We start from the raw sequence: 10,784 nt of genomic DNA on the forward strand, positions 1-10,784 counted from the left end.
AGTTTTTTTTAGAGAAATTTGTAAAATATTTTTGTAGCATAAACTAATACGAGTGATATTAACATGGCTAAATGTGGCGTTATAGCATATAACTAGATCTGCGATCGTTATCATGGTATGTTTTGAAAATATCCTCGAAAATTCTATAAAATAATTGTTCAAAAATATTTATTTTGTCGCCTCCAACCAGATTTAATACACTTATGCCAACGATTTCCACTCCTCGACACATTTTCCATAAACACTTTTTGGAATGGCCTTCTGATCGACCGAAAACAGGATGTGTGGAAATTTCAGTTTAAAGAAAAAAAAAAAACAACTCACACTGAGACAAATCTGGTAGCATATTCACCACTCACTCATTGCCTTTCTAGCTTTAAATACAATCATTAATACAGTCAAATGGGACTCCTTATTGACCGCATTTCTTACCCAAAAGATCCAACAAAATCTCTTGCCTAGCTTTTCAAACACAAATCCTACACTTTTTTAATATTTCTAAATAATGGTTGGGCTGTATTCTTTCTTCTAGTGGTATAATCTGATTACTTAAATCATTCGTGTTTTTCTGGTGGTTTTGAACCTGTATCACTAAGTTCTGTCAGACGAAAATCATGGGATACTCAAACGTCTAATATCTGTCTTATAAGACCGAAAAAAGAAATAATAAAGAGTAAAATATCCGATATATTATTAGTTTTTCTAGCATTTTACTTGAGAAGTTATCTTTCTAGCAAATTATATTCTTATAAAGCCCTTCTGAAAAAAACATCGCTTAAATCGACTTTTGGAATACTCCACATCACTTCAATCTACCTTGGATGCCAAATATGGTATGGAATTATGACCCAAAATTGAACCAGATATCTTAACAAAATACCTGTACATTTCACAATCAAAAATATGCTCTGAGTTTGAAACTCTTGCTGATCTGATATATCGACTCCTTAAATATAAATTGATTGTGACAGAAGGCTAGCGATAATATAATAAGATGTAAGCTAAAAGTATCCGCACCGACACTGTACAGAATCTCATACTTTTTTTTTAATTTATGCAAAATACAAAAAAAAAAACTTAATTAAGAATAAATAACACCAACTTAAACAAATTAGAAACCATTTGTACATGGCTGCTGCACGAAATCCAAGCAAAAGCCGCGGTTATCAACATCTGTAGGCGCTTCGACTCCATCGCTATGGAAGTACAGGCGAAAAGGTCGCACACTCGCTGTAATTTCAATGAATATAATGTTAATCTTACAATCACTTTAACTACAGTCAATACCTACATTGCACAGTTCGTTGAATGGTGCCAACTTCTGCGCTGAATATGCCGCCACAGACGCGATCCTCACAGGCAGCCAAAGGTGGAATACGATCCACCGAGCGCATGCAGCCGATGAGTAGCCAATCGTTGATACATGTGTTCTGAGTTACTTGGGTGCCACCACCGACCATAGAACCGGTGGGATTGTTTGAGTTTCCGGATATGGTGAAGGAACGTGAGCGGTTGTTTTCTAAGGAATATAATGTAATAAATAGTGGCTCTGAAACACCGTCTTAGTTCGCACTCACCAGTATCCGGACAGGCGTTATACTGTATGCTACAAAAATTACGCTCAGCACGTATGCATATACTATAGTCCTGATTGGAGAGCTGTCGTCCTGTTACCGTGTTGAAATTGAAGCTTCGTACACGTCCACTGATACCGGTGTAGTATTGCAAACAACCATGATCGGCTCGACTCAAACTACCGCAGTGTATTTGTGTAACTCGTATACGCCAGATGCGTGAGAAAGTGCCGCTCGTTATAACGGAGAGCACGATGGCGTTACTTTGACCCAAACCGGCGTCAATGTACACTGCCAGGAGAGGATTATCTACCAAAATTTTTCAACAACAAAGTTATATGATTTCTTACTGTGATCGCCCGCGGATGCACCACAAATTGTTGGTATGGGAGTGCCGCCGGATACGAGTAGCTGATCCTGATTGCAGACATGGTTCAGCGCTTCGGGCGGTGCAATGGAAAACATATCCAAATCGAGCCTGGAAAGTAGTTTGTTAGGTCAAAAGAAAATTGTGTTTAAAAAAGTCGCTGTTCTCACCTCAACTGACACACGTCTGGGTGTATTTTCTGCACCGTCACTTGACAGCTGCCAGTACCATCGTAGACATCTGGATGGTTGGGGTTGACAAAATATGTGGAGTTCTCGCGTATAACCCCACCGCAAGTTTGTAGAACTAAAAATTAAACAAACATTTAAATTCGATGTTCGGAGTTTCGAACTCATTTAAAAAGTGATTTGCATATAGTAAATGTGTTGATGGTATAATTTTTATTTACAAACACAGCACAATCCATAACCGCCTGCGCAGGGTCCAGCTGGTATGCCAGCGCGTAGCAGACACTCCTTCTGCGGTATGCAATTGCCCTGTTCTCCAGATGATGCCGTACAGGTGCCGCTGCCAACAGGAACCACACTAAATATTGGCAAAACTATAAGTTCGAATTAAAATATAAAAAGATATGGAGACTTGAGTTCAAAGTAATTTAAAATAAGTAGACACTAGTATTCTAAATTGTGGAGTAAATTGTGGGAACAGTGGGTGTATCTTAGTAACGTAGTTTATTCAATTAGAATATCGAAAATCGTTATATAGAAGATAGGAAACTGAACTCAACCATTTTTAGCGCACCGCATAATTGTGAAGAAAAGGTGCACTCTCAATTTATTGAGATTTCTCGTACATTGTCCGGTATTTTCGGCTTAACATCAGTCATAAGACAGGAGGTCGAAATATTCAGTATTTGGTGTAAAAGTAGTTCTAAAATATATGAGAGTTGCAAAACTTTAGAGACAGTACTTGTATGATCCTCCTTTACATACATTTAATAAAATCATAATTGTGATATATTTAATGGCAAATGAGCTGTTAACATTAAAAACTTGAATCTACGGAAAGTTTCTCCTAAACAATATGCTTTAGCCTATGGAAGTCTGATGGCTCAGTTGATCGTAACTCCATATTTCACAAGTTCATTACGGATTACAGAAATTTTTATATAGATTACAACAAAAAAGCGCCCGTAAATTGTAATTAAATTCCCCGGGTAAATACTTAATATTTCAGAAAAAACGTATTTAGCTAAGTTGGTAGGACTATCCTTAATTATTTGTTTACAGCAGCTGCTTAAGTCGGTTCACCTTAGTGTTTTGCGATTTTTACAATGGATAAAAATATCGAACAAAGAATTTACCTCATGTTTTGTATTTCTAAGCTAATTTTGTTAGAAAAGGCTTACAGTGATTCAGTTCAATCAAAAACAAAAGCCCACGAGTGATACAAGGCCAACGGTCGAAAGATCGTTGACTCTGAACGATCTTTGACCTCTTCAACTGATGTAAATATTAAAAAGTGAAGGATATGGAGCTTGAAAATCTTCAGGCGGGTGCTAGAAAGATGGCAAGATAGAGGGACAAAAACGAGGCGAAATTAAAGACAAAGCCGCTCAAAAATCGATATTCGTGGCTTGGTGCAGTCTTTGAGTGAAAGCATCTGCCGAAAACGGCCGGAATTGTAGAAGAATATTATATCTCGTGGGGATTATTTTGAGACAAATTCCGCCTCCTTGTCGCGCTCTATATAGAGCACTGCAGGCTAAGGAAGACTTGTCCAGCATAGGTATAGTCTCTTTCTGTCCGTCTCTGCCCGTCCGTCTGTCTGTATATATACGGACTAGTTTCTCAGTTTTGATATATCGGTGCAGATATCGACCAAGAAGCTGCTCATCTGTTGGAACGGAGGCCTTTATCTTACTACTATATCATATATCTTGATGCTTTCTAAGTAACTGCTCAGATCGGATCACTATAGCATATAGCTGCCACACAAACTAAATTATCTGGAGCAATTTCCTGTAAGGAATTTTTTGTATTTGTCAAGAATATTATAGCACTGTTATGTTATTTATTAATACACTTCAGTCCTGCGATTGGGAGAAACACTGTATTATTTTCAGTAACAATGTGAGAATCTTATGACCCAAACATACACCTAGGATCACGAGCAGCCACAGATGGCATCCACTTGCTGCCGAATATGATATCCTTCCATGAACTGCCCTCTTGGACTTTGCACGAATTTTGCGTGAGAGTAAATGTGAACAACACGAATTTAAAGACGATTCTTATATTTAAATCGCACGGCAGTTTCTGTTGTTGTTGGCACATTTTAAGGAAAACTATTTTTATTTTATTTAAAATTTATTGCTTCTGGTTATAAACCACTCCGCAGGGCAACTGAAAACGCACTGACGCGCCTGCGCCTTAACTGCCTGAATTTATGAACGTGAGAAACACTGTGCAGAGTGTCAGAGAAATAGTTTAATGACCGTCAACGATGCAGATTAAATGAATTTGATAATTACAAAAAGTCCAATCGGCCTGCTATGCAACAAACACACCATGGTGGCTGGTGGGTGTTAGCCGCAACACTTGGTGACAATGCGCCGATGAATGCGCTGATGGCACACGGTTGTTGACTGCAGTCGCGTGTAATTATGTATATGTGTGGCACATAATAATTGAAATATTTATATTTGTGGGTGGTTTGAAGAGACTTTAACACTTGGTAAACTTGAACAATTACCAACTAATTTGTTGCTGATGTTGTAAAGCAATTAGTTGCGCTACAATTAGTGGGTAGCATTGGCGAGCAACTGTTAATATTTAAGTAGAATTATATATTTGTGTTTGCGTACAATTCATGTTCATACAAATACTATAATTATCTTCGTTGCATATTTTATGTGCAGAGTTGCCAAACTTTGTGCAGAGCTGCAATTATCAGCTCCGTTTGTCAAGTGTCTCTTTTGCGACATCTAATTGAATCCCTTTTTGAAAAAGATTCAGGTGTTTTGGAACGAGTTTAGAGCATTGACACGCTTAAAATTTCAACGTTTCAACGAGATAGTGGCATTTATTTTTTCTAACATTAAAGGTGACGTTGATATAAAAGGAATTATTTTCATGAAAATAATGAGAAGAGAGAAATCATCCATCAGAAAGGGATTTCTAGCGTCCACATATTAATTAGCGCCCACATTATTAGCATTTTTTAATTCCTCTGATTAAAAAGAATAAAAGTCGTGGTGGTCGATTTTGGCAGCAGAAAAAGTATTTAAGACTGACCCAGGTAGAGGTGCTCTTTTCAATAAAGTAATTTTGAAAGATCACGCATGAGTCGTGTCAAGTTTTCATGTCATTTTTGTTCAGTATTGTTTGGCATTTCATCATGGAAAGGCTTACGTCGGCATAACGTTTACAAATCGTTCAACTTTACAACGAAAATTCACGTTATGTGAAGAATATGTTTCGTGAGCTTCGGCCACCTTATTCTCAATACCATCAACCATCTTGAGACCCAACATTCAGTATTGGATAATATTCGGCCGAATAGACCACGTCCAGAAAGCACTGAAGAATATATAACAGCCTTAGCGGAGAGTGTACACGAATACCGTGGAGAGTCGATTCGGCAACGTTCCCAGCAACTCAGACTGACTTATGTAATGACATGGCACGTTTTACGTCGAAATTTCAAATTAAAAGAGTAAAAACAGCTTATGTGTACAACTCTATGGGCTTGCAAGAAGATCCGACGTTTTCGACAAGATTTTATTCAGCGATGAAGCCGATTTCTAGCTCAATGGGTATGTAAATAAGTAAAATATCCCCATTTAGAGCGACGAGCAACCTGAAGAGATTCAAGAGGTGGTTTTTCATTGACAAAAAAACGGTTTGGTGTGGTTTGTGGGAATCTACGGTCCATATTCGTGATCGTGATCTCGGCGACATTTGGTTCAACGAAACGGCACCATATTCCACGCGTCATCGCACCAATCAATAGACTGAGAGAAGACTTCCGTGATCGGATAATTTCACGTTGTGGGCCAAGATCGTGTCACACCGTTAGACTCTTTCTTGTGGGGATTTTTAAAATCTACAGTATATCCAGACAATCACGCTTCGCTTTAGGCCTTGAATAAAATATCATCATCGCCACTTACCAGTCGAACTCAACTGATGGACCATCTGAAACGTAGCTGCGGCAAACATCTGAAAGATTACCTTTTCAAAAATGAAATGCCAAATCATGCTCCTTCGAATGATAATAAACATTTTCCATTAAATTTAAAGTTTCTGAGCTGTTTTTTTCTTTCTTTTTTATAGAAAGCCTCGCAATGGATCACCATTTTTATGCTATGAGTCAGCCATTCTTGTGCTGTTCCTAAATGATAGCTGGACGTGAACGTACGCACAAAGTTGACTATAAAACACTTTTCCACATATTTTTAAATAGTTTATCTTGCCTGTCTAGAGAAGATATCTTGGAGATCAAATGGTCTTAATTTTTTTTATTTTTTGGAGGGAGACATTTTTAAGCAATGAAAGAAATGAAGTTTTATTGTTTCCACCAATTTATATTGGCCCCAATGTCATCAAAAAGTTTGAATATTTTACACTGAATATTTCAATTTTTGCAACAAATGGCAACCATAAATTCTCTTTTAAATGCACCAGTTGAACCATTGCGGTATTTAGATTAACATAGATATGAGATAACAACGCGTTACGCTTTGTGTGAGATTTGTCAATGTCATTTCGCTTTAATTCCGGTGGAAATGCTGGTGTCACCTAAAAACATACACCAGTGCATATTCAAATAATAAGAAAAAAATTTGTTTGCCTGCAGTAATTTTTTATTCAGCTTAAAGCCAAGCATTTTGTCAACACCTGTCACAACAACATTTCCTGGTAAAAATAATCGCTGCCTGACAACAACACTTTGACAATTCCCACAATTTCAACGCCCAGCGAACCGCATGCCGAGCCCAAACTGTAAATTATGACAGTGGATTAAATTCTCATAACTATTATGAGCGCAGCACTCAGCAAACTACTCATTTTATGTTATATTTATGAAAATTGCAGTAGTTGAGTGAGTTTCGTTATTGCGGCATTATACTTTAATCGACGAGGCCTAAAGGCAGTTCAGTTCCAGTGTTGACAGTTAATTTATTTAAATTTGTCATAAAACGTGAGTATTACTTTTTAATGTGTGTAGTTAAATAATTTTTGTTTTTGCTCGATTTCAAATGTAGGTCACTGTCAATCAAAAATTGTGAAATGCGCGTATATTTCAGCAATAAGAGTATAAGCGATGAGTAAACCCACAAGTTGGAAGTAAAATTCAAATTCAAATAGACTACATGGTTTATCACTGTGAATCAGCAATATTGAAAACTTGTAATGCGAACGACTTTTTTTCCAATAAGTAAGAACTTGTCTGTTCGCAAATTCAATATTACTTGGTGTTTCGAAGGTATAAGAGTATAATTAAATAAAACTGAGTTAGAAATTGTAGTAGAAGGAAGAATTTGAAAATATGAGCCCCCATGCCATAACAAAATAAGAAATATTTTGCGTTTATTTCAGGATTTCTAAGCGCTTTCATAACCCGACATATTGAAAAATATTAACAAAACGACTTCTTTTCTATAAATCTTTCAATTTTGTAGAATACGTTCTTAAATTGACACTAGGAATATGCAAAATGTTTAGGAAAAAAAAAAAAAAAAATTCCAACCTAAAAGCGATCTTTGACGCCGACGAAAAAGGTCATCCACTGCTATTATGATTCCGACCTTCTTTATTTGATAATGATCGGATCCTTGTCATTCAATTCTCAGAAGAATCACAGCAGCAAATCCGAAGTAGCATGGACTTTTAAGAAAAACTCTAAAGTGATTGAATTGAGCAACTACACTTTAAATGGCTGTAACCCTAAAAATAACTGAGATTTTGGCACTTTAGTGCATTATATATTTAAACATTTGATGGTACCTCACAATGTTAGTAGTGACCAATGTCAGAAATTTTGAAATTTAGTTCACAAAATACTTAGTCGTATAGATGACTTAGTTACCGGTTGTATACTTCTCATTTACTTTGTATCTAGAGACTTCAAGATTTATGTCCCGCACTAAATTTTCCTGCAACTATCTTTTGTATTTATACTGTGCAATGTTAGTTAAGAATTTAACATTTCGTTAATTTTTTTTAAATGTATTTTTGCGCTTGTTAACGAGTCTCAACTTCCACTACATTGTGATATAAGCGTACTCATTGTGTGTATCTAAATGAGAATGCAATATGTGCATCTATAGAGGCATTCTACAGTGATATCCTCGACATAATTATCAGGTTTATAGTTTTTCGGGAAAATATCACAATCCATAATATTTTTATTTGTGGGCCTACAAAGTTTCCAGCTCTAATTTTCGCCTACGAAGCTTAAAAAAAAGTTGAAATATTTGACAGTTGATCATCAGATTGGAGTTACCAAACTCTCAGAACTATAAACTTCATTACTCTTTTCTCATTTTATTACCAGCGTACAACAATTTAGTCATACATTTTCTTTCTCGTTTTAAGTAATTCGCCGCAAATATGGCGAAACGAGTCAATGTCTCTTGTACAACTTCTCCAAGGCACTTTGTACTGGCTAAAATTAAGAAACTTATTGTCTCTCTCTCAAATTTTCGAACACATACTGTTGTATGCAAAGATCGATGAAAGTGACACTATCTCCTGTGCTCTTCCCTCTCTTTCGATGGCAACAGCCCGCGAAAATTGATATTATATAGGAGCAAAATACAAAAATTGTCAATTCTTGTATATTCATATATGTATTATATTGTATTCATATATATTTGCTGACAAAACCAAAATACTATTAGTAAAACCTATGCGAAAAACAAAATAGTTTTTTTTATTGGGCTGTGTTCTTAGGGTTATTTTAGTAATGGAAGTTGGTAATTTTTTTTTTTTTTGGACGAAATTACTTGTCACCTTAGTATCTCTACTTACATTTTTCAATAGCCTTTTTTTGACACTAGTGAGACGTGTCAAACTGTCATGTTATGTTTTTTAGTATTGCTTAGCGTACTGAGCGTACTATTCACAACATCATCTTGAGACGCAGCATTCACTATTGAATAATATTCGATCAAATAGACCACGTAAAGCGCGCAGTGACGAAAATATATAGCAGAAAAAAGCAAAATCGCCGCATTTGAGACAAACAGCAAACTGAAAATATTCAAGGCTGCCATTTCATGCAGAAAAAGCAACGGTTTTGTGTAGCTTGTGGGCCGGTGGAAACATCGGTTCATATTTCTTCAATTCGATGCCGGTGTGAATGTAACTCTCAATGGCGATCATTATCGCACCATGATAACCGACGCTTCATGCCTGAAATTGAAGCTCAGGATCTCGGCGACATTTGGTTTCAACAAGACGGTCGATTAGTCACCAAGATTGTGTGATATAACACATGTTCTTTTGAATGGTAATAAACATTACTCACTAAATTTGAAGTTTGTGTTTTATTTATTTAAAAAAGTACCTTTAKAACATTTTGACAATGATATTACATTTTGATAACATTTGATTAATAAGCGATATCCTGGTGAAATTTCTACAGCTTTTAAACTAAAAATAAACTCGGGCCTGATAGTAGGATTTTTTGTTTTTCAAAAATTTTGATTTTTTCTCAAAAATTTAGACAAAAATTTCCTGAGGCCGCCATTTTGTTAATTTTTGAAAAAAAATCCTTCGATCAGGACCGAGTTTATCTATTTATAAAACTAATTTTTTTTTTGTCGGATTGACTTTAGATGAATCTCCTAGAACTTATAATTGTCACCGCAAGTACCTTTGTTTGGAACAGGGTCAACAGATTCTATAATAATGCCATATTACTACTTTTGTAAAATAACACGCTTTAATAGCAAAAAAAAAAAAAAGACTAAAAATTCTCATTTTTTCGTGGCACTGACTACCCCTAAACCCTTAATTAAATATGTAAAGTATTTACGTAGAACCTTAGCTATTATAAGCTGCTCATATTAGGTTAGTGTATCGGTGGCGTATGAGTAACATACTATTTTAAAATTTATTCAACACTTTGCCAGAGAAATATTATATTTGTATATTACAAAGTACATACTTACTTATAAAACTATTTGGAAAGAGATTACATTTTGTAACTTGTTAAGTAACTAAATATTAGTTAACTTCAGAAATATGATTTATTGACTAACAAATTGTCTGAAATAATTAGTATATAATAGGGCAGGACCTTTATAGGTAGTACTAACATTTTAATTGTATTTATTTAAAACAAGCGCTTGAGGTTGGCATCTACGCTACTGTAAACGGTGACGACACATGCAGTTTTGCGTCATATGGAAGAGCGTTGGGATAAGCAGACCAACAAGACAAGCTGTACCAGACACTTCTTCTTCTTAATTGGCGTAGACACCGCTTACGCGATTATAGCCGAGTTAACAACAGCGCGCCAGTCGTTTGTTCTTTTCGCTACGTGGCGCCAATTGGATATTACAAGCGTAGCCAGGTCCTTCTCCAGCTGGTGCTTCCAACGGAGTGGAGGTCTTCCTCTTCCTCTGCTTCCCTTGGCGGGTACAGCGTCGAATACCTTCAGAGCTGGAATATTTTCACCAATCGGACAACATGACCTAGCCAGCGCASCCGCTGTCTTTTAATTCGCTGAACTATGTCAATGTCGTTCCATCGAATGCGATATTCGTCATGGCCAACGCGCAAAGGACCATAAATMTTTCGCACAACTTTTCTCTCGAAAACTCGCAACGTCGACTCATCTGTTGTTGACATCGTCCAAGCCTCTGCACC

At 36.3% G+C, this 10,784-nt stretch overlaps 1 protein-coding gene across 1 annotated transcript; it reads right to left on the reverse strand.

Moving 5' to 3' along the window:
- Positions 1 to 1,111: 1,111 nt before the first annotated feature.
- Positions 1,112 to 4,238, reverse strand: LOC108976681. Its single transcript, XM_018945925.1, has 7 exons — positions 4,061 to 4,238; positions 2,351 to 2,503; positions 2,112 to 2,247; positions 1,925 to 2,052; positions 1,578 to 1,865; positions 1,292 to 1,519; positions 1,112 to 1,230 (listed from the first exon to the last, which is right to left on the reverse strand). The coding sequence occupies exons 1-7, from the start codon at positions 4,236 to 4,238 to the stop codon at positions 1,112 to 1,114; spliced, it is 1,230 nt and encodes a 409-aa protein (XP_018801470.1).
- Positions 4,239 to 10,784: the final 6,546 nt, after the last annotated feature.

Source organism: Bactrocera latifrons, unplaced genomic scaffold (assembly GCF_001853355.1).
Source record: "Bactrocera latifrons isolate USDA-ARS-PBARC rearing strain unplaced genomic scaffold, ASM185335v1 scaffold_8, whole genome shotgun sequence".
NCBI classification, from domain to species: Eukaryota; Metazoa; Arthropoda; class Insecta; order Diptera; family Tephritidae; genus Bactrocera; species Bactrocera latifrons.

Excerpts from the sequence above, each read along its gene's own strand:
- LOC108976681 (XM_018945925.1), bottom strand. The coding sequence starts at position 4,238 with ATGTGCCAACAACAACAGAAACTGCCGTGCGATTTAAATATAAGAATC. Across the intron at positions 2,248-2,350 it reads TTATGGATTGTGCTGTGTTT|TTCTACAAACTTGCGGTGGG; the intron begins GTAAATAAAAAT and ends TTTAATTTTTAG. Across the intron at positions 1,520-1,577 it reads TAACGCCTGTCCGGATACTG|AAAACAACCGCTCACGTTCC; the intron begins GTGAGTGCGAAC and ends TATATTCCTTAG.